The sequence below is a fragment of the Lethenteron reissneri genome, chromosome 26 (assembly GCF_015708825.2).
Source record: "Lethenteron reissneri isolate LAM-NWPU_2019-01 chromosome 26, ASM1570882v1, whole genome shotgun sequence".
Taxonomy (NCBI): domain Eukaryota; kingdom Metazoa; phylum Chordata; class Hyperoartia; order Petromyzontiformes; family Petromyzontidae; genus Lethenteron; species Lethenteron reissneri.
The window spans coordinates 20,002,186-20,027,420 of record NC_083804.1 but is presented as its reverse complement, the minus strand read 5'-3'; the positions used below and the strand labels follow the sequence as shown (position 1 = coordinate 20,027,420).

The window sequence follows — 25,235 nt, the reverse complement described above, 5'->3', positions numbered from 1 at the left end:
GGCACCATCCTCCCCTTTTATTGTTGGGTTACGCCACCACTGGAGCCCCCTCTCACACGACCACCACGCTGCCCCCACGACCCGTCTCAGACACGACCCTATCTGCGTTGCACCGACGGCGTCGACCGGGACACCCAACAACTGGCCGCGCAATGATTGGGCGAAAGCGGCAGTGACCACGAGAGGAGTCCAATCCCAGAACCGGCAGCCCGGAGCTCTCGCTCTCCGCTGCTTTTGTTCCCCTCGGCGCGGCGTGGCTCCGCCCTAGCCGCGGGGTCTACCGTGACCCTTGGCCCAGTTCCTCTGCCCTGCCGGCACACCCGCGTATATGCTCAGCGGCGGATGCGCGAAGTGCCCACCTGCAGTTGCAGCTGCTGTACAACAGTCATTGTTATGTCACTACACATGTATCAAAACGTATTTTGTTTTCTTGTGCAAGCTAGCAGACCGCATTTCCTTTTGACGTCCATCCCACCTGCCCTCCCCTCGTTGCTCCAGCAAACTTTTCCTAACCTATTTGTTAGTTTGTCTTCATACGAACTATTTGAACACGTTTTACTGCAAGGGGAGGGGGGACACAACTCTCTGAATGACCACCAGAGGGCGAGTGTGTACGGTGTTGGGAACTTCCAGTTGGCATTTTGCACCAATACGTTTAAAAAAAAATTACCAGCGCATTACGTATACAGTATATTCTTTTGAAAACAAATTCCTGAAATTAGTAAAACTATATGCACACGTATTTTGAATGCACTGTTATTAAGGCCGCAGTTAACAGGAAATATGTTTAATTTGTATGCAGTAATATCTCCAACTTTTTATTTGAAACTCAATCTCCCGTAGTTGACGTTGCTTTCGTTTAAGGGACCCCTCTGTATCCAAGACACATGGTTGAGTCTCCACTGAGAAATTACCCTCTTTACGTGACACTTGGTCGATTCGTTAACCCATCGCTCTAGCGGGACTTGCTTCGCCCCGTCAGCTGAGATTGCGTGGATCGGGATTTCCCAAAACGGTGCTGAAGCTCCATAGAGAATCCTTTAAAGTGTTCCTTTCGGCGTTATTGCAGCGGTGCCTTCGTGTGTATCGGAATTATGGAGTCGCAAGGACCGTCTCCCACTTCGTTTTGGAGCGACGCTTCGGTTCGCTCGGCTTCAGCTGAGTCCGCAGAACCCCGGCCCTGTGACGCAATGAGCTCATTAGCATACGGGTAGACTCGGTTTCCCTGGCGAAGCTGCGGATGCAAATTTTATTTAAAGTTTTTTTTTTTTTACGGAGGCGAACGGTAGCCCAAGTCTTTCGTGAAAAAATTACCACCACAACACTACACCCTTAAGTGTAAAATCATGTTTCAGCACAGAGTTTTGACATTTTTTTTGTACTCACATTTATGTAGCGACCTATTTTTGATGGGGTAAAAGTAACGAGAGTTTATAACAAAAGATAAACAAAAAAGATCCGTGCAGGCGGGTATAGAGTAGAAGGATGTGCAAAAATAAACGTAATATAAGATATGCGTGCAGAGGGGAGTTAAAATACAGGTGGACCGGTCACATTTAAATTAAGGCACGGGGAGAGGGGAATTGCTGCTACTCAAGGACATTATTGAGACTCACCCTGGCGCTCAGACAACTCCACAAATCCTATCAGGTGGCAAATTAGCGTAGGCTCTCAAATTACATCGGTAGGTTGTGGGCGAGTGTGTTTAGTTGCCATTAAAAACGCGAATTGGCTATGACAGGTACAAATGGCCTCCACCATTGAATACTTGTTCAAGTTGATCAGGGTCTTACTAGCACGATAAAGTAAAGTGAGACTGAAAGTCAGCATTTACAAAAACGTCACTTTATTATGGCTTTGTTTTAAAGGCAATACGTTTTATATTTGCGCGTCACACGTCACGTGTTATTAATGCTACATGTTGAGGCTTGGGCAGCTGAACAGCAACCTTGAACTACCGACAGCGATTAGTCACAGTGTTGTCTACTATTCATCCAGTTTTTAAGTGAATAAGTAATCTCAGGTCAGCTGGGGGTACCAGAACGCACACTCTTTTTTATCAAACCACTTCGGTGAACTATCATTTATGGTCAGGTCACTTCTGAAAAATAAGCAAATAGTATAGAAGCTAATAGCTAAGTGAGGTTTACCTGGTAAGAAAAAAAAACTAATTGTTTAGTGTTATTTGTATGTATTTCTAAGTGATGTATTTACCTTTTCTTTACCTTACACTCATATCGTGCTTTGCATTGTTTGTTTTGTGTTAACGTTCTGACCAGCCACGACTGGACATCTGTAAAAAAAACAGCTTCATAGCTCATCGGGTTCCTCCAGAATAAATGATTCTGTATACACCAATGTGAAGCATGGGCCAGGTTCACGCCTTGATGAATTGTGCCTCTCGATTTAAAGCTTTCGTGACTGCAGGGATTCATCTTCTGGGTTCTTTCGGTAAAGTGACTTTACCGAAAGAACCAAGATGAATTGTGCATCATTGCTGCTGCGTTTTTAACAACATTGGACCAGACGCGTGAATCGGGCCCAATAAATGAATAATACAGCACGAGGAAGCCCTTCCGCTTGCAGTGGCGCGAGCATGTCATTACACAGCCTGCACCTTTACTACAGAGGGTGCGGGGACTCAACATTCAACGATTCTCGGAATTACCACCAGAGGGCGAGTGCGTATTGTGTGTAGGGAACTTCGAGTCGGCATTTTACACAATACGCTTTTAATTTCTCACAGGCGTTATAGCTCCTTTTGAAAATAAATCTACGGAGATCAGTAGAACTATACACACACACCCTGATGTGTCAATGCACCATAATGAAGGCCGCAGTGAACGGGAAAAAGTTTGATTTGTACGTGGTATATTTTCCTATTCTTACTTTAATTTGAAATCCAGTCTCGCGTCGGAACAATTGACGCCGTTTAAGGACCCTTATGTATACAAGGCAGATGGTTCAGTCCCCATTGCCTGAATTGCACTTGGCAATGCACCTCTCTGCATGAGACTTGGTAGAATCTTTACTCCATCGCCCTCACGAGACCTCGTTTGCCTCAGTCAGCGCAGATTGTGTGAATGGGATGACGACAAATGGGCTTCAAGCTTGCTTCATGAGAAGACTTTAAAGTGCTCTTAGGTTTTTTTCGGTAAAGTCACGTAGGTAGAAAAATTAAAATAAAAAATAATAGAAGTAAAAATAGAACTAAAAATTATTATTATTGTATTTCTATTATTAATAATAATTAGAAGAAAAAATAATAGAAGTAATAATATAGATAAAATAATCATTATTATTGTAATTCTATTATTAATAATAATTATTTTATTTATATTATTACTTTTATTGTTTTTTATTTTCTACCTACGTGACTTTACCGAAAAAACCTAAGAGTATGAATCCTTGCAGTCACGAAAGCTTCAAATCTAAAAAAGACTTTAAAGTGTTTGCTTATGCATCGTTACAACAGCGCGCCTGCAAGTCAACTGAAGTTGTTGGGGTTTTTATTGTTAAGGAGGAGAGTGGGTGACAAGGAAGGTGGATGCTTGGCAATGAACGGTGTCCCAAGAACCCTGTCAAACAACAACCACTGCAACTTCGACCTTAAGTGTAAGTTATGTACAGAATACAGTGTCTAATGTTTTCAAACATACAGTATATTAACACAATTGTTTGAAGCTAATTTAAATCAAGCAACACGTATCGTTATGCAAAGTCATACCGCATTGCTTGAAGATTTAAAATGTTACTCTAAAATATCCACACATTCATTCGGCAAAACTAATTATATTTCAATACAGTAAACTATGTTGGAAAAATGAAGCATTTTATTCGTGCATACGGTATATTAGTGTTAGGCTCCTAAATATTGAGTATTGTCTTTATTATTAATAGTGCATATCAAGTAAAGCTATGACCAAGTCACTGAGAATGCACCCACTCTCATTGGATCTTGGAAGCAAAGCAAATTTGAGCCTGGATATTGCTTGGATAGGAAACCACCATGCATAAAACGGATTAAAGGTAATTGCGTGTCAACGTGGTGCACAGCAGAGGGCAGTACATCAAAGTGCATTGTTTTAGCCGTATGTCTATGCCCCTAGCCTTCACCAACCCGAACTGACCAATGTCGAATAATCAAATGACCCCCACGACCTGCACAGACGCGGGGAGACCCTCCGCTGTCAGTAAAGCCTCGCGTGTTTTTCTTCCCTCCATCAAAAACAGCTGCTGCTGTCTTCTCAACACTTGGCAACAGGTACAAACCCTACAGGGAGACCAAAGATGTGTGTCAATGGAGGTGACGCAGAGCATTGCAGTTAAAGACCATGGACTGGTTGTCCCTAACAGAAGGCACGTAAAGGCCATGTCTATGCACCAAATAACACCGCTGTAATCCCAGGTTTAAATGCAGGAGCTGATTGGTTTTTGGTCTCAAGGCACTGAGCCAGGCCTGGTGGTTTGGATGCGGTGAGGATATTGGTTAAATATTCGTGGTCAGAGAGAGAGTGTGGGAAGTAATACTGGTGCTAAAGTGTTTTCATTAAGGTGGTGGTTGAGTTATTTTGAGTGTTGATAGTGATGCTGGCATTGGTCATGGTGGTGATGATGATGATTTTGGAAATTGTGATGGTAGTTTTGGTAGTTGCGGTGGAGTATTGTGATGATTGAGAGAGTGGTTTTAGTCGTGGTGGGAGCGATTGTGGTGGTGGTTTGCTAGTGGTGGTTTTAGTAGTCAAGGTTTAGGTAATTTTGGCAGTTGTGGTGGAGTAAATGTGAGTGGTATAATGGTAGGAATGACGGTTTTAGCATGTGCTGGTGGAAGCTCAGCAGTGGTGGTCGTTTAAGTAGTTAGGTAGTGGTTTTTGTCGGTGTAGTGGTAGTAGTAGTGTTGAGGGTGGACCTTCATCTTTGCGCCGTCTCAATTTGAGGATGGTGAAGATGGTCAGGCCAATGACCAACAGACCAGCAACTCCAGCAACGGCGAATATCGGGACTGCACAGGGGACACACAAACACACACTCGTGGGAATATGTAAATGTATGTGAATACATTACCCTGTGAAGACACGCTGGCAAAAAAAAACATGCATTAACATAAGAGATTTAACACCGGCATAACTACAGTCGTGAATAACCAATAAACAACATAAAAGTTATCCAACATCTTGGTTTGCCTAGGACAAGTATCAGTTTTCTAAACGCTGTTTCAGTGTATCGAAGCGTTTGTGAAAATGTGAAATTTGTCCCGAGTCTGAAGATCGACTCTTGATACGGGCTAAGGACAGGGCAATTTGGGTATAGTTGATAGATGAGTGAGTAGATGGGGCCAATTTCAGAAATAATTATGTCACTCTGGTGGGGTAAGAGACTGATTAATTGGCGCCAGCTTTTGATTGGGCGTGACTATATAATAATACAGGGACTGGTAGGAGAAGGGGTTTCTAGTCCACCATGTTTCCCATATGAGCCTCTCAGAAATTTGGTAATTTTAAAGCAAATTAATTAAGACCCGTCACTATATTCTTACAATGGCATTGGTTTATGAGGCGAACCCTTGCTGTTCAGACATGGTGAATCAAAATCGGCGAATGATTGCTTTAATTAACCAGTTATACTGAGAAACTTTCATTTGAATATTCTCTGCAACTGGATGGATGTATTATTTTAGCATTTGTTTTTTATTGATCCAATTTTATGGTCATATTCATGCCGACCCTAAATACACTTTCTAAGTATCATCATTGTAACCATTTGACTCAAACGACTAGACTCGCCACATCGTGTGTTCGGGAGAGTTTTGGCATCACTGAAACTATAATAATTATTTTTCAAATATAACTTTTTGGAGATCTAATAAAGGGTAATCAAAAAGTCCAACTTTAAGTTTTCAACCAAAATCATAAAAAGGGGAAAGACATACTCATAGATTTTGGAGTCGGATAGAGCCCGTAGCATTCCTCCATCGTGGTAGTACAATTTGGCGTCTCGCAATCTACATGCACACACCACACACAAAAAACAATATCCCCCATGTAGCCTTTAACAGACTGTTAAAGCAAGTGCTATTAGCGAGCACATATGAAGGCCAGAACGGTACACGAGAGAGTGAGTAGCCAGCAGCACGCCCGGCCATCGTTGTCTCCCAAGTGGCGATGTTTACACACTGTACCAGATACTAATTTGAGACTTAGTCGACCTCGCAGAGGCCCAGCACCATTTCAGATAATCGTCACAGGTGTTGGCTGTGAGCGGGAATCGAACTTTGGTATCAAGTTCAGAGCGCAGTGGTTAGTGCAGCACGCTAACTGCTACACTACTGCTCTCCACACACATTTATGTACAAAAAGCAGTATATACTCAGAATCTCCAAAAAACCTCTAATTAAACGTTACAGGCTGTGAACCCAAGCCCTGTTAGTAAGCTCCTGCTCAGGCTGTCACAGGACACAGGTGGGGTTGTACGCCAGGCACTGCCTTGTCTCTCCAGTATGGATGCTGATGAACACACTGTGCCTGTTTATCGCTCGGTATGTAAATATCACATGGACAAAGTAGAGTATAGCCCTCACCTCTGGGGTAGACGTTACTCACGTATGCACAGTGCTCCAAACTAAATTCCGTATATATACCTGGGGGCAAGACCAGAATATTTAGAAATCAGTAACATTGAATTAACAAATTCGTATAACACAATAGCAGCAAAACTGTAAAAAGTTAAACATTGAATGTACTGATCCATACATAAAATAATAAAATATACATCAACAAGAAAACATTTTCAGTAAAATAATAAATCTGGTACAATAAAGGAAATGTAGGAACACTTCATTAACCTCCATTGTCGCTTTTGGGCTGACAGACAGAAATATAAGAGATACATAAATACTACCAAAAACACACCTCATAGAGAATTGTTGCCATGACATCTAGGGGTTTTGTATTCATCAGGATTTAGGATTTTCGGTGCTTGTGTAGCTAACCTGGGTTTTCGAATTCAAACGGTCTTTCGTTTACCTGGGTTTTATAACTCGCTTAAATGTTTTAGCTTACTTGAGTGTTTAAACTCATCTCGGTTTTAGTGCTCACTCTTTTTTTACTTACGTGGATTCTTGGCCATTTCCTCATGGTGTTTCTTAATGCATTCCTCTGTATTTTCAAAACACTTAATGTATGCACAGTCTGTAAACAACAACAGTCCTTAGTAACAGTCATAAAAATGGCAGCAAGGCATTTAAATGCAGTAATGCATTTAATGATTAATATTCAATTTTTATACCAGTTATGCACCTTTTATTGACTGCACATCACAGTAGACATCAAACACTTAGAAATCCAATCTGAAAATACTTATAATTTACAGATTATTGTCACTTTACGATGATTACCGGAATCCTCGGAACACCGCGGTGGATTAAAACGCTCCAAGGAGAGCTATCCATGAAGCAAGTTTTTAAAACTTGGATATGAGGTCTAGAATATGTGAATAAAACAAAACCTTTCTGAAATATGAATCTTAAATATAGACCCATATTGCAGATTTATGCCATTTCGTTCTTATAAAAACGCATGACCATGTAATACCCGGATTTATCGCATGACTTATTTTCATTCATTAAATTAACAATGCCATCAGCAAATTTGAGATGGCTAAAATATTCTCCATTTATACATAAGCCTTTTTATTCTTCAATCAAGTTTCAGAAGATATATTTTAATGTTCCTCCAAGTAACCTGGTTACAGCATTATATTATTTATTCACTCCTCTTATGATTTGTACTTTAATGCTCTTTTCATACAATCTCAATTTACCATTTTCTCATAATATAGTTTTGATAATAGGCTTTTCCCCTTTCTGGCAATAAAACAGGTGTTAAGATGCTAAAACACCAAACTGAAACCTTTGCAAGGAATTCGTTCATGAAGCCATCCATATTTATAGACTCAGACACAATTTCAACCGAGAAGATGGGTACAAACTGAGCAATCATTGGAAGGACGTTATTAACCAGTTTAAGTCATAACTGGCTGTGATGTTTCCATCCTACCTTCCGATAGTAGTCTCACTTTAACATCACTAGCCCCGCCCACTTCGTTTATGATCCTTGGGCTACATCCATTTCGAAGCTTTAAAACAGACTGCCTCAGCAGCTTTCCCCCTCCTTTTTTCCTCCTGATGACGATCGCTTGTGTTGCGATCGAACCTATCTACGTGACTTTACCGAAAAACCCAAGAATATGAATAACCGATATGTAAGATGATGGTGGTAGGTTGGCAGTTACCAATTAACCAAGTCCTGGGTTGCTCAGCCGGAATCACTCATTGGCAAACGAATGATGAGGGTGGTTATGTTTCCTCGGCCAGCACTGCTGCGTGATCTCGCTCGTAAGCACTTTGGAGATATTTTGATTTAATAAAAAATAAATCTCCAGGACAAGGAGCGCAATAACAAATCGGCATTCTACGGGGTCCCGCTAAGCGAGGTCTACCTGCATTTACGATAATCATCATCAGCCATGACTCATCCACTGCCGGATGAAGGTGTCTCTCCAACCTACAATAATCTGATTTAGCTGCTGTATTTTTTTTCTCTTGAGCCTACTGAGTCATCTAACGTTTTGATTCAATTGCAGATTTCAACCATGGATAAGAGCAGCCTTACCGATGAACTCGTTTGTCATGTAGAGGACATTGAAATTGTTCATTCCTGAAACAGAAAGATGATAATTGTGCATGCATGCACGCACATTAATTTGCAGCATCACTCATTAAACTGCTGATTGAAAAAATATGGGAGTTTATTTGTAAGCACGGACATTTCAGTAGACTGGAATTGGCTTTTGCAGACTCATGCCAAGATGACCTGTCTAGTGTGAATGAACACTTTCAGCTGGGACATCCAGTTCAAAAGAAAACGTAGAATGATACAAGAACACCTGCTCTTCATTGCAAAATCTCTTATAAATGACTATCCCACTGTCAAATGTAAATTATATGACTATATATACACTATTCACTTGTATGCCTTGACCATCGGGTCTTGTACATCTTATATGCCTACATATCAGCTCTGAGGTCCATAAAATGAGTATCACTTTATTGGATGTCAGCAGTGATTCTATTGAGAGACGTTCCAAACTTTAGGCGAAATTTTCACCACAATGTATTTGTACGAGTGTAATTTTCTTATTTCAGTATTGTTTGTTGAAGGCACATACTCACCCACGTCATGGATTCGCTTCTTCCACACGGGCTCAAAGCACTCACGACGCACCTTGACGTACTTCTCTGCCTTACAAGCTGCACACATCAAGGCCCCACAATTAATAACACGTTTACACAAATTCTCGTCCATGTGGAAGTCCATGACACCAACTCGATTATAATGTCATAACTGTATTCAAGAGTAACGCTTTACATGTCATGATAAACAAAACAAACATTCATATAAGATTGGAATATAATCATTACCGTTCCATTTCACCACTGTTACAACTAAACCTTGTAACATTACTACTATGCTACCCAGTTATAGCTCTACACCACCCATTGTTAAGTCTTCGACTACACAGTGCTACTTTAAGGCCACCAGCTTTACGAGTCAGGAGTGGCACATCTCCCCAATATTGTGATGCAACAAATGCTTGCCTCCGACCAAATTATCCATAATATGCCTGATCCCGTCAGATATTGGAAGCTAAGCAGAAGTCATTGCAGCAACAACCATAATTGTGCTGTTATTTTACAATAACTACACTCCCTGCTTTCAACCCGCACTGACTAGTGTGGTGAAGTATGGTCATCCAGCAGTAGATTGATAAAAGTGCAGTAACGTACACACATTCACATGCAACCATATACATAGGTACAACATTCGTGTACATACATGCATGCAAACATAAACAGATATGTAAGTACATGCACATGATCACTTTCACAATCACATATACATTATCCTTGACTGCAAGGAATAGTTTGTCATTGCACCATATAGAAATTACGCCCATACAAATACAAAAGGCTTCCCAAACGTATAGGCAAATAAAGACGTTGACGAGTGTAGGAGACAGAGTAAGTCATCGTCATACCAAAGATGAACAGGAACTGGCTCATCCCGATCACATTCCAAGGTGAAGAGGGAAGGGCTGACCACGCAGCTTTACCTGGGGCCTTTCCACTATCATTAAGGAACTCAATGATCATGAACAGATGGTTAAGAACCACACCAATATAAAGAACAACCTAATTATGTTATTGATGGTATTACGATCCTTGACCACATTATTATTGAGTTCGGGTATCTGTCTTATTACAAATTTTGACACATCTGCAACAGATGGACAAAGATTATGATGTTCGTGCAAGGGATACAAGAGTTCAAATAAAACATCTAACTCATCTACTTTGTTCATGCCCTTTATAGGCGTTTGTCTTCTGTGAAGGTAAAGGCAAATACTACCACCATTACTGTACTTGCCTCCTGTTCAAAAAGGTGTGAACCCATAACAGACTGGAACTTTCTACATACTCCACCCCTACGCTCATAGATCATCTTCATAATCTTACTCATAAGAGAGCCACACCCCTTATTCTATGTTATTCTGCCCCAAGTAGAGCACTATCTACCTACCCATCATGGTGATAAGAGCTGGAACCATGCCTCCAGACCTTCTGTATTCCATAAAAGTCCAGCTTCTTACAGCATTTCTTCCTTAGCAAGCATTTATGTAGACATTCCATATAGTCACATTCACATACCACAATATGGGGTTTGACCAGCAGACATCATAGATAGCTGGCAGCTCGGGGCCTCCGGGTCTTATTTGTCATCGTTAAATTGGATTGTTTAATGATTTATTTGTGTTACGATTAATCGCATTAAATAAAATGGTTAAAATGGCAGGATTAATTTGATTATCCTCTCATTTCGAATCTTGGTGGTAAAATTACAATCACCCATACATACATACATGCACACGTATATGTAGACATGGACACGAATGCAGTTTTGTTTTAGTTAGTGCAGTGGCAAGGACTGTTCCAGGCATGTGGGTCGGCAATGGCAAAGCTGCGTCCGACAAACATTACTGCTTCTAGGCCACACAGCCTGATCTCAAAACGATAAAAAAAAAAATTTGCTCAAGACCACCTAGAGCTGTGTCTAGATGACCCAGTTGTACGGCTAAAGCACACGCCTCAAATTGTAGACCACTCAGAGTGCAATTCACCTTCGAGCAGATCCTTCGAAGCACTTTTTGTTTTGAGGCATTCGTTGTCGACTTTTGTGAAGCCATCCCCTTCACAGACTTCATCACAAGTAAAGTAGAAGAACATAATCAATTTTACAATAACAAACAACAAATATTGTCATTCAATAATGCTATTTTATGGTGCGTAGTTAATTCAGGAGGCTCAGTGAGCCAAACTAAGGCACCTTATGGCCACACTTACTTTCTTCAGGACTCAGGTGATTGTTGAGTGGCTTCTCACACTCAATCCTCGCATCGTGACATTTATCAAAGAGGCAGTCTGAAGCACAAGGTTGAAGTGGGGAGATAATACAATGACAATTCGTAATTTCTTCATACAAATCATAACATTTCCATGACTTCTGTGCATTGTCTTCTACGTGCTGTCCATCTCGTCTGTACTCTACATTTTCTCTGCATTGTCTTGCATGTTCTTTCTAAGAATAACTTACACCTATAAAACAAATTTACCTATAATGTACATGCTATAAAAAACATGATTGATTCATAGATGCATTATTCTATGTACGTATCTGGAGAGTCAGGTTTAAAAATTAATCAATAGATTACCATTAAATGTGCGTTGACGGCTAATCCTGTAACTTAACCCCACTCAATCACGACACTTCCTCTAGAGCCCAACCTTTGTAACTCCTTCTCTCCCTTGACTCACCGGAGAAACTGACGTTGGCATTGGAGCACTCTGATGTCGCGGCGTTGCATCCCTTAATCTTGCACTCTGTAACAGGAGAACATGGAGCGACGTGTCACGACAGAGAGAGCCACACCACGTGTCTACGAGATGACAGTGCATAAAGTGGATTGGTGATCTCATCTGTGCGAACAATTGAGTTGTATTCGCTTGCTATTGTGAAGTTTCTCCAGATACTCTAGTTTCCTCCCACATGAAAAAAAACACTCATTAAAGTGATTTCTAAACATCCTCAATGCAATCCCCTTGCAACTAAAACCTCAAGCAAGGGAGCAATATTTGACTCACTTTTGGTGTCTCTCCCACTCCTTTAAGCATTATAGATATGATTGCTCCTGGATTTCCAAATATTTGGCGTTTCCACTGCGAGCTAAGAATTCTGAATATTCCTTAGTTGGTCTCATTGAATATTTGACTATTCCAGTTAATCCTAACAATCCAAATACGCTTGAGTGTATATACATCACTTTTGAGTGTTTAGCATTTTGGATGGAATCCTAAGACATCCTTAGCTTCGCATTATGAGACTTGGGCTTTTACAAAACCCAGAGCAGGCTTTAGTTTACTTCCATGAATTTAGAAATTTACAATACATTGTTTGGTTATTTGTTGATTTGGGATATTTGAGTTTACACTAAATCTGAGAAATAACGAATGAAGGAATTGGTGAATGAGGTCGTGAATTCATGAGGGATGAAGTGAATCTACCCAAGAGGTAATTAATACATATTTCGAGTAATGTTTGAATAGGAGAAAATAAATGAACCTGTGAGTGAATGCAACTAATGTACATGGTGAATGCGAGAACGTGTAAATTTAAGAATTGCCGAATGATTAAATAGACAATTAGTTAGAGTCTTAACGACCAAATGAATGAATGGTAGAAAGATGCAATGTTTTAATGAATGAGTGAATAAGCTTACCGTGAATTTCATTCAATGTGAATCCACATTTTGCCTTCATGATGTCATCTGGAGGTCGCTCTGGTCGCACTGTATACAAGAATAATTATGGTATGATTAATATAACCATAAACTAGCATTGTCTTGCCGCCCACGCTCTGCAATTGTACATTCACCACAACGAATAGGCGATGCATGATATGCAATTCCTCCTCTTTCCATTTGCCATATGCCCAACCATTAACTCTTGTATTCACTCAGAATATAGTATTATTTTGGAGGTAGTGCTCGCTTAACGGTTCTTTTTAAATCCTTTATATTAAGTTCGCTTGCTTGCTTGCGTGCTTGCTTGCTTGCTTACGACCGTGCAAACCTTTCGGTCGTTTTTTAACCCACTTCCCGTGATCCAATCGAGCTGACATTTTCCACACAGACTCGTTGTGCGTGACAATTAATGTTCGTGAATTTTTTTTTTGTAAATTTTACACTTTTTAGGACAAAAATATTATATTTAATTACCAAATGCTTAATGGTGCAATGCAATAATCTGACCCATAGGTGGCAGCCATCTCAAGCCAGAGGACGAGAGGACTCAAGCCGCCACGCATATAAAGGATTTGTAGTGAAAAACTTTGTTTTTACTGGTTATACTTATTATTTGACGATTTTGCCCGTTCTCCATGTCAGATCACGCCGTGTCAAAAAAGAATCACGAATTTTTAAAAGGGGAGCTTTTCTGCAGATTAGTCGGGTATTGCCATGTGGGTACTTTCCATACTGGACACAATGCAAAAAGTATAAAAATAAACTTTTGTATTTTGGAGGGGGGGGGGGGGCGCAATAATGGATATATTTTGCACGGCAAGTGATTGATGACGTTACATCTGTGATGTCACCCGCATGCGGCAGCGTTACGCAGTGTGCCTGCTGACGTCACGCATCACCCCACCCTCCGCGAAGGCCGTTTATTAATCCAAGACAAGAATCCAAGTCTCGGGCGAAGCCGGTAAAGCTAGTATGAGATATAAAGCTCTTTTTAAATCCTTTATATTAAGTTCGCTTGCTTGCTTGCTTGCGTGCGTGCTTGCTTGCTTACGACCGTGCAAATCTTTCGGTCGATTTTTTACCCACTTCCCGTGATCCAATCGAGCTGACATTTTCCACACAGACTCGTTGTGTGTGACAATTGATTTTCGTGCAAATTTTTTTACAAAATTTTACACTGTTTAGGGAAAACAAATTAAATATTTAATTACCAATTGCTTAATACTGGCAGACAATCATCTGACCCATAGATGGCAGCTATCTCAAGCCAGAGGACGAGAGGACTCTAGCCGCCACGCATATAAAGGATTTAGAGTGAAAAACTTTGTTTTTACGAGTTTACTTGTTCACAGATGTCCAGTAGGGGCAGGTAAGAACATTACAACAATAAACAATACAACAAATATGATAGGAGTGCAAAGTAAAAGGTAAACAAATCACCCAAACACAAATTAAACTAAACCATCCCCATCCTACCAGACAAAGACCACTATAATTGTGATACATTTCAGTTTACTAGCCCTTCCAGAACACTATTAGAATTTGCAACGGTCACGATCATCTTTACTTATTTGATACATTAGCATGGTTGGCTACATACAGTGCTAAATAAGTTCGACATATATACATGCATAGGCTTTAATCGATTTAAATCGATTGTTATGCCTATGATACATGCAAAAAAATATTTATTATAATAATTAATTATTTGTCATTGATGTGAATTACATGCCAACGATATACCAACACTATAAAAACCGCAATTAAGACTTAAAATAACAAGAAACAATACAAATGAAATAAAAAATACATACACAACGATTTTCAATTATGAATTATAATATTAAAGAGCAATCCACATCGATTACAATTTTGATTGTTCTCCAACATACCGGTGTGATGAAGAAAATATAAATTGGCACATTAGTTCAGGAGACAACTTTACTTACTTGGCTGGGTCGAGCGGAGGAGGGTGTACGACACACAATGGCATTTTACTCATGCAATCTGACCAAAATATCAATATATTCATTGCCTACGCAAGTTTGTATTAACTTCTGTGGCTATTCGGGTCTTGTCCTAAAAGCAAGAGTTGATCAAAGACAATGGGGACCGGGTTGATATACGTTCTAAAAATGTTTTTTTAAGGGAATAAAAATATTATTTCTCACAAATGAAGTCTGGATTATTTGAAAAATCTAGAAATTTATATAGTATAATTTAAGTCCCCTAAACCTATGGAAGAGAGGTTTCACTCATAGGGCATGGTCAGCCTTAAGGTCTACATTGCGTCAAGGCTCGTGGTAAACACTAACAATACATCACCATCAAACCTAAAAAAATATCACTACCAAAATATGAGAATAGATTTTTTCCCCTTTTTTCTGGCAACAAAGCTTCAACGACAATGCATATATTATCAGAGTATGTTTTTTTGCATTCTGACCACAAGTATTGTGGTTAATGCAGACATGATTCCAAATCCCACCACTGGTTCAGAGTATATATTTATATACATGTATATAAATAAGCATTAATACCAGCACACAGAGATCCACAGTGGCCAAGCAAGGCGTTGATATTTTTCAGACTGAATCGATCTAGGGGAGGGCCTCCCCGGTGTCGTGTATGTACGCACGTTTCCTCTTGGGCTGTGCGACGCTGCTGTTGTTTTTGGCCACGTTAGCGACGACGCTGGTCATGGTGAACATGAGAGAGAGGAGCAAGGCGATCCTAGCGAGGAGATGCATGGTCCCTCTGTGAACAAGACACGGGGAGATACAGAGATACACTAAGAGACACAAGGAGATAAGCAGAAACTATAGTGATACAGGGAGAGAGGAAAGACAACAAGGATACATGTGTGAAGAGACAAAAAGACGCAGGGGGTGGCAGACGCACGAGGAGACACAGTGATAGGAGACCTATAATACACGGGGAGACAGGAGAGACACAACGATGCATGTAAACCACGGGCAATATTAAAGGGACATAGATAAATACGGGAAGGCATGTGGAGACAGCATCAAGAAAATTTTGACAAAAAGATGCATGGCCCCTGTGTGAATGGGACACGAGGAGACTGAGGACACGGGAAAACAAAGGGAGACACTCACGCTGATGAGTTGAGTAGAGTCACGAGGACACACGACGTCTGAACGGGACTGCGTGAGACACCTTATCATCTTCATTTAAATATCCCCCAATCCATTCCCAAAGGAAGTGTGATCCACGTCTTGTTTTGCATCTGGTTTTCCTGGGGGGAGTTTTGGGAAACCTGACCCAATTCTTCACAAAACTTGATAATTTCCAGAAATTCCACTGGCTGAAAAATAAATCACATTTGAACATGCATATGAGCTGTTTATAATTGAATTGGATGCTCAAATATTGTCACAGGCCATCATTAGCACCATGAATAGGATGAGCACAGTAGAAAGCCAGCAATCAGTTTCCACTCATATAAATTGAAGATAGCCCTATTCTGATGTGTTCAGTGTGTTTTTAGGTATTATAAACATGGTATGAGACACGAAGATCATGACTTTATCTCCCACCATTAAGAAGTTACGTGCCTTTAATGTTTTTCATGGGGCCCATTTAGTGTTTTGCTTATTTCGGTCGTAAAACATCCAAAATCGAACGTACCAAACACATTTTTTTTGTTCCAGCATACCAACATCCTTTGTTTAAAAGTGGTTTAACAACTTTTCCTCAAAAATCCCTCCCACATTTAGATTTATTGAGAATTGTCATAGTCTGCAAGGCTTCAAACACCAGATCAGGTGAGTACATCATCCATGTGATTTTTTTCTATATATTTTCAAAATTACTTATGTTTCAACGAAATATCTCTCGGTCCTGTGGCTTCAAATCGTTTTCTTAGACCTCTCCCCTGCCTCGCTCACCTGCCTCTCTTTAATAAATACACTCCTCTCCTGTTTTATACATCTCTATCGCTGTACTCACCTGATCGGCCCATGTACAAGAAACTCAATGTCATGGCAATATACAAAATTAATATACGCCAAATATGCACCTTTATCTATAAACACACGTACCTCTGAGGCATCATACCAAAACCCCTCAAAGTACTCTTCTAGGTTAATACAACACATGACACTCCAATAACCGTCACCCTCCCCACTGCCGCACCACACATAATCAATTCTCTATCAGATACAGAGGTTCCATACTCTGGCATTCCTATCTTTACATTGCCAACATATCACCATCCCTCAATAACTTCAAGCACAGACTACGTGTCAGCCTAATGAGCCTAACTTTTATACACACATTTCAGCACATATGTGCACACACAAACAAACATATTTTTTTGTCGAACACTAAGTTGAACATGATTTGGAGCTTTCGTGACTGCAAGAATTACTTTTTGGTTCTTTCGGTAAAGTCACGTAGAAAGCAAATAAATTAAATAATATAATACGACGTTTCGATTGCAACACAAGCAATCATCATCAGGTACGAATGAATGAATGTTGACTGTTATGTTAGCCGACTCTCTGTGTTGTATTGCATTATATTTATAAATTTACTAGGTTTGTTTTCTCATTCATTCGTATCTGATGATGATTGCTTGTGTTGCAATCGAAACGTCGTATTCTAATAGTAAAAAAAAATCTTCGTGACTTTACCGAAGGAACCAAAAAGTAAGTTTAACATGTTTAATTGTAATTAGTATGCTTTGCTTAATTGATTAAACAATCTGTTTTGTATATAGATTGTTATTTTTTGGTGTTTTTTTTTCATATAAGCCCTCTTTGGTTTCCAACCTCACCTGCCCACCTTTTTACTTTTTTATTGACACGGTTTGTCTTTCAATTATCTTTTTTGTGCGAATAATAAAATCTACATTCAAATCAATCGCTACTGAATATCTCTATCTCATATCACTTGTGCATGCATATTTTTCTATTGAACGTGTCTCTTCTATCAGCTGTTGTTTCTGTCTATTATTACTATACTAGCCTTTTGCCCGTCCTAGGATGGAAGCTGTAATATTTACGAAATAATTGAGCGGAGTATAATTGTATCTGGTGTAAATTTAATGGCAGTGAATCTTGCACGAAATAATGTAATCAAACACTACACTGCATTTCACTGTAGCACTGTATTAATGGAAGTGCATCTTGCACAAAACGATGTCATCAAACACTTCACTGAAATTCACTGTAGTACTGTATTAATGGCCGTGATTCTTGCACAAACTATGTCAAAAACACCTCACTTCATGTCACTGTAGCACTGTATTTAAATGACCTTCAATTAGCCTTTTGGCCATCCTAGGACGGAAGCTGTAATATTAAAGATGTATATTTACGTTTTCTTGTGATTTAAATTTTTTTTTTAGGAATTGTTGCACTTAAATAAAAATTTCTTAACTTAAAAAATGAAACCTCGGTATACGATATTGTGTGTGAATCTCTTGTACTGTATTAATGGGAGTGATTCTTGCACAAAACTATGTCATTAAACACCTCGCTACATGTCACTGTAGCACTGCATTTAACTCACCTTCAATTAGTTCAAAATCACTGCTCTGATACTTTATTTTCTTCTGCTTTAGCTCGCTAGGGTTGTAATCAATTTGAATTGAATACAATGTCTGGAAAATCACGTTGAAATGTATATATATCTCCATATATATAAAAGGCAAAAGTGTGATTACGTGTCTGTTCAAAATGTTTAGCGTACTTCCCGACATGCAACAAACTGCAAATTTGCCATGTGGGTACTTTCCAGACTGTACACCATGCAAAAATTATAAAAATACACCTTTTTGGGGGGGGGGGGGGGGAGTTCAATAATGCATATATTTTTTGCACGGCGAGTGACCCGCACATGTGGAAGTGTAACGCATTGTAGTGTAGCGGGTAGCTCGCTGCGCTACGAACCCGGCCACCCGAGTTCGATTCCCGCTCACGGCCACCACCAGTGACGGTCCTGGGCCTCCCCTAGGTCGACTCAGCCTCAAACGAGTAACTGTTGTGGTGTGAACATCGCCACTGGGGAGACAAAGGCGGCCGGGTGTGGTGAATCCAAGTCCCGGGCGAAGCCGGGTAGTAAAGCTAGTTTTATCATAATTGAGAAGCACAAAATTAGACTTACCTTTTGTTTCAAGTGCTGAAGAAATAAATAAAGACACGAAATACATTTTGTTGCTGCGCAGAATTATTTATTTGATTAACTTTCAATAAATAAACGTCAAATTGAAAGCGAATTTGCGTTTAAAAAATGTCCTGTTTATGATAGTAATGGCAGTGGGGGGGGGGGGGCTCTTTGCAGTGAAGTCACGTACGGATGTAGCACTGTGCTGCGTATATTAACTTTTTTACTGTCACTTTCTGTAAAGAAACGTCATATTTGAAGCGACTGCGAAAAAAAATATCTTTCCACTCGACCTTCTTCCGCGTGAGTGTAAAAATGCACACGCTCGTGATTATTTTATTATTAATGACGGGGGGGAGGGGTGCAGCATGTGGAGTGACGTCACACGCGTTACACACATTTCTTGGCGATTATAGGAGTAATCTCTCTCCTATCTTAGATATCGTATGAATTATTTTAGAATTCTGAATGTATATATAACCTATATATTGTGTAATGATGACTTGACACACGTCTCTTGAGATGGCACTGTCCTCTTCTGTCACCTGACTACGCTCCCTTCTCGAACATCCCCGTAGCCATCAGTCCCTTCGCACTCACAACTGACTCCCCTGTCATTACCTCCCGTGGCCACTAGTCCACTCACACCGCATGTAGACTCTATTATCATTACAATTGCATTTCAATACATTTCATCGAAACTAATCTCTCATTTTATATCTCAGATGAGCATCTGTATTTATGTTATATCATGTTTTATAAATCCTGTACATTCTATCAAACATTTCTCTTATCTCTAATCTCATTAGCTCCTCTCTAATCGCATTATATATCTTTGTTGTGTCGACCTTGCTCTTTTATGATTTTACAGCATCTTAGCCGACAGCAGTCTGCATCACTCTTATTGTATGATATCGCCATGTCTTGCGTACACATTTCTTTCATCTTCCTAAATATGTTTAATCTACATCACTCTCGTCTCAGTTTCTCTGTTGTTTGTTTTCTCGCTACATTCTTCTAACTTGCATCTCTCTTCTGATCTTACTACATCTCTGTCAATTGCATTTGTTTAGCAAGGTGAGAACTCAAGAGACCAGGACAGTCTCATTTGCAAGAGCAATCTAGATCACAAAAAATATGAAAGCAAAACGAAAAAGTACAGCAATGAAGTAAATAAAAAAATGGTGTCCCATAATTGTCTACGCAACTCTTCTTTTGTCACTCTTCCATCATTCATCACGTGACATCTCTTGGTCATGGCAATTGCTTCCTGTAGGCCTACGTGTATTGCTCTTATATGTCTTCCTTGATGCCGAAAGTCCACCTTCACTTCTTGCTTCTTCCACGTGGCAGTGCAATGATGGTCATATGTTCGCCTTCATACGTTTTGACATATCTAAACCAAATACGTCTACATCTTTTATGTATCTTTTCCATAAATGTCCCTGCTGCCCTAGCTTTTTTCCGTACCGTTTAATTGTTCTGTATTCTCGATGCTCTTTATCTCACGAGGAGTTTATAAATATGAAGAGTGCATTTCAGTAGTGGGGTTATGTTGAACTTATTTTGCACCGTACGTAGCCAACTGTGCTAATCCAAGGTGCGGGGGGGAGGGGGGTAACTTCTGCTTTGGGCCCACAGTGCGTGAGTGAACACCGCCCTTCCCTTAAGATTTTTGCCAGATCTTTAAACTGTTGAAGAGGTGGATAAAGAAAGTTGATTCAAAAAAATATTAGGTTCACCCCTACCAAAGAAACCCTTCTAACCATCCTAGAATGGAAAAACTTACCCAACTCCCAAAGGGAGAGTTAATGGTAGAAAATGTTTACTGTTTTGTTTTGTGGAAATGAAAAACCTGAGTGATAAAATGCACAGAAATTGCCTCTTCATAATACCTGTACTCCTTTCCTATACACTCTTCCACAAAATGAACAAAAACAACGTAAACAAAAACAGCAAATAACAAGCCAAGGTGGCCAGTTCATGCCCCCAGAGGATGGGAGGGTGGGGGCTATTACCACCACCGGCCCATTCATTGTCTGTGCACTGCTGGATGAAGGTCATACAATACAATAGATTTTATTTTACAAATATATTTGGCAACAGTGACATACTACCAGTCCACAGTTGTCTCTCACGGCTTCAATGCTGCTGTCGGTATGTCACATTAGCTACGATCCATCCTGGGTTTAACCAGGCTGGATTGTGTGAGGAGCTCACACATCCTTGAAAGATCTGGGCAAAGTCCCATCGGTGAGCTCCTCCGGCAGGCAAGGCTGCGTTGGCTGGGTCATGTAGCCCGCATGCCCAGCCACCGCATGCCTAAATAGCTTTTATTCGGCGGGATCGAGAGGGATAAACGGGCGCGGCACAGGCTAGAGAAGAGATGGAGTGATGTGGTACAGGAGGACGTGGAGCTGAGTCGACTGGCCGATGACTGGTACCAGCGATGTCAAGATCAGCCTCTGTGGGGGAGGCTCGTGAAGGACGCTACTAGGCAGTTTGAGGCAGTCGCCCTCCAACAACAACGGAGGGCGGAGGAGCGACGCTCACAACAACGAGCGGAGCGCCGGGTGGCTAAAGCACAGCAAGTTAGCACAGTAGGGGGCACAGGTGGTGCATCAGCCAGTCATCTTGGTCATCTCAGTCAGTCGACCCGTGGCACCTGGGTTTGCCCCGTGACCTGCCAGCGGGCGTTCGACACTTCACGTGGCCTCAAGGTGCACATGGCCTGGCACAAGCGTCGTGGTGACATCACCGCCACTTAGTGGCGAATGGCGGTTGTTGTTATTGTGCATGAGTACACGTACTTGTGTGTTTGTGCAATTGTGGGGACTCATTATGCCCCTTCCAACAAGCAAGCCAGCAGCAGGATTATTTTCTATTAATGTTACTTTCATTCATGTTTATATACGATACAATATTTATTCGAGACATGCGTTTAGAGTATTTGGCTGCTGTAAATGTCCACATTATAAGCCACTTCGTAAAGAAGTCATTTGTGGCCAGGTCACTTCTGAATCAGAGCTATATAGCTCAGTGTTCCTTCCCTAGTAAAATAAATAGTTATTGAACACAATTTTCTTCATTGTATGCATTCTTATTCCAGTATTACATGCGAATGTACAATATTTACTCTTATTTATGAGTTTAACAATGGTTCCCGTTTTTGTTGAAGTGTAACAGATCTTATAACGCTGACCGCATGTTAATTTAAATACCATACAGTTTTGTGTTCCGACTTAGCAACCGTTTGACTTTAGAATAAGAATCTTTATTCATCCTGGAGAAATCCGATGAGATATTAAGCTATGTTTCAGAGATGTCCAGTATTTCACAGATGTCTAGACTGACCAATGGGTCTCAGGAACGGAACCCGTTCATAACACGAGGACTGCCCGATACATATGCTTCAAATTTATGAGATATTTCTATATTTATATAATGCATCCGCCTCAAGGAAGTCCCTGTGATTATGTGTTACAAGAAGGATGTGTAGACAATGACCGGACGATGGCAATTCGTTTCGCCTTGTTGGCACAATATCTGTTTTCACTTATTTCTGCTGCTGAGAGGAGTGGTGACTGTGGAGCTGGAATCGGGGTTTTGGCCCGGGTTCTGGGTTCCTTTCCCATCCCGTTGTGCTCATGACCCCTATGCTTGCACGCTCATCCTTATCGGAGCTGGGCTGAAGTCTTGTTTTCGCAACTCTTATTCTCATCATCACCATAATTAAATATTCTGTTCGTAGACAGGTTATAAGTACAATGATCACCTCCATGTTGAAGTATATTTCGCGGATCTGTTCCATATGTCATTCCTTGTTCAACTTTATCAAGCGTCGTGCTTTTCCTTCCTCTTGGTTTTTTTCTCAAGAATATTCCCTCAATCACTTACTTTATCAAGCTGTTCCATCTATTACCTGCCAAATCCTAATTGTCTTGCTCTTTCTCATTGATTGAATGAGTTCACGTTTTTATTCTATCTGACCCAATGCATATTTGTTTTTAATGCCCAGCTTATTTTCAGAATTCTCCAAATTAACATTTAAAACCTTCCAATCTCTGTCTTTTGTATTGGTCCACGTCTTTCAGGCACACATTGCCACACTCCTGATGCAGTTTTTTTCATTATTATTTTCTTACATTTTCAATCAAAGAGTTTTGTTAGATATTCGTTGGGTCTTTCGGTAAAGCCACGTACATAGAAAAATAATAATAACAACAAGATAAAAATATCACGACGTTTCGATCGCAACACAAGCAATCGTCATAAGGTGAAAAATATAGCAGGAGAGCTGCTGAGGCAGGAAAAAATATAGCGGGAGACCTGCTGAAGCAGGATGTTATAAAGGTTTGAGATGGGTGTAGCCCAAGGGTCAAAAGCGAAGTGGGCGGGGCTTAAATTTGCATGTCAATGTAAGATCGGAGAGCTGGGCGACCTCCATCACGTCGAAGCAGTGGAGGTGGCCATTGTATTGTGTAATAAAAACGAACAACACAAAACCACATCGAGGAAAACGAGCAACGGTGGCTGTGTTAGTGAGACATTTAGCCTGTTAATGTAAAGACATTTAACCTGGGAATGTAACTCAGATAGTCGAAAATAATTGCTAATATCGGCAGGTAGGATGGAAACATCACAGCCAGTTATGACTTAAACTGGTTAATAACGTCCTTCCAATGATTGCTCAGTTTGTACCCATCTTCTCAGTTGAAATTGTGTCTGTGTTTATATATCTGGATGGCTTCATGAACGAATCTTTGCTGATAGCCAGTGGGTTTGCAGAGTACCTTCGTCTAGGAAAAATCAATTTCGTGTGTGCCCACAGCATTAAACAATGATCAGCCACGGTATTGGTCCTACCGTGTTTAAGATCTGTCTCATGTTCCCAAACACGGTCCGAGACATGTCGCTTAGTTTCCCTAATGTAACTATTGCCGCAGACACAGCTTAGTTTGTAGATACGGGGGTATTGCATGTCAGGGATCACATCCTTCACAGATGGGATCAGATCACGAATTTTATGTACTGTGTTGAATAGAACCTAGATCTTGTATTTGCTCATGATATTTATTAGAACCACCTTTATCTTTCTGAAGGCTTCCTTGGCCATTCCAATTCTGGTTATGATTTTATTTGGAACATCGTCTACCAGAAATGTTAATTTTCATTCCAAAATCTTCTGCTGTTTCATTTAACTTCATAACGAAAACTTGCCACCCTTTTGTATTTGCCAATCACATGACATTTAACCCGGTCATGTGATTAAGCTAACGTGAGTCCACAGACAAGACATACCTGGAGACTGTCAATGGCTACATAGGCATGGCTATATGTTGTTGAACATTTTGTCTACAGGTAGCGCTTTGTGGCCTAGAGGTAGTGGTGAGTAGTTTAGAGGTAGTGCTGGGAGATCTCGTGGTAGGGCTAGATAGACGACAGGTAGTGCTGGATAGTAGACTAGAGGTAGCGGCGGGGTTATCTAGAGGTATCGCTGGGCGGTTTTGAGGTGTAATGGGTCGTCTAGAATAGGGTTGGTAAACGAAAACCGCTAAACATTTTCAGAATCTTTTCCCCATTCAGAATCTATGAAAGCAGTAAACGTTTTGATTGCACCGATTGCCCTCAGTTAAAAGGTGAATGTGCAACAAGTGCAAAGGGAGCCTTTGAGCGTATTTGGTCTAATCTTCCACGTCTCCAAAGAGGCGAGCATACCCGCACTTAATTCTACTACACATGACCTCTTTTGTACCCATTTATATTGCTGGGAGGCAGAGGGGGGGTTACAAAACTTGGCCATTTATTCAGCTGCTGTGCCACGCCTGGAGATTAAATCTCACCGGCAATCTTTGGATTGCAAGCCAAGTGCACTCTTCTGCCATGGCAGCTCCCTTCGTTTCTCAGTTAAAACAGTAAAAAATACAGATTTGTTACTGGACATGCCTATATGTGTAGAAATCCGTTTTTTATCGCATTGTTTATTTTCATCGGGTTACCGGTTATGAAAAAACAAAGAGAATATAACTACCCTAGTCAGATGAAAAGCCACCAATGACCCCATTAATTACCCTCGTCGAGAGACCCACTGGAATGGCACCAGCATTGTTATTTCCTTCTGGATAAGTGACGCGCATTGTTTCTGAGAATAGAAAGTGGTGTTGCTAAGAATATTGATCGTCGCGGAGAGT

The 25,235-nt window shown here is 40.6% G+C and overlaps 1 protein-coding gene across 1 annotated transcript; it reads right to left on the bottom strand.

The window, feature by feature from the left end:
- Window positions 1–1,826: 1,826 nt before the first annotated feature.
- Window positions 1,827–16,165, bottom strand: LOC133347830 (uncharacterized). The gene is made up of 13 exons (XM_061560484.1): window positions 16,032–16,165; window positions 15,554–15,672; window positions 12,892–12,960; window positions 11,930–11,995; window positions 11,459–11,536; window positions 11,236–11,313; window positions 9,230–9,307; window positions 8,670–8,714; window positions 7,110–7,187; window positions 6,578–6,637; window positions 5,930–6,001; window positions 4,910–5,002; window positions 1,827–4,273 (listed from the first exon to the last, which is right to left on the bottom strand). Exons 2-13 carry the CDS (start codon window positions 15,663–15,665, stop codon window positions 4,248–4,250), a joined length of 855 nt encoding a protein of 284 aa, XP_061416468.1. The 5' UTR covers window positions 15,666–15,672; window positions 16,032–16,165; the 3' UTR covers window positions 1,827–4,247.
- Between the last annotated feature and the right edge of the window lie 9,070 nt (window positions 16,166–25,235).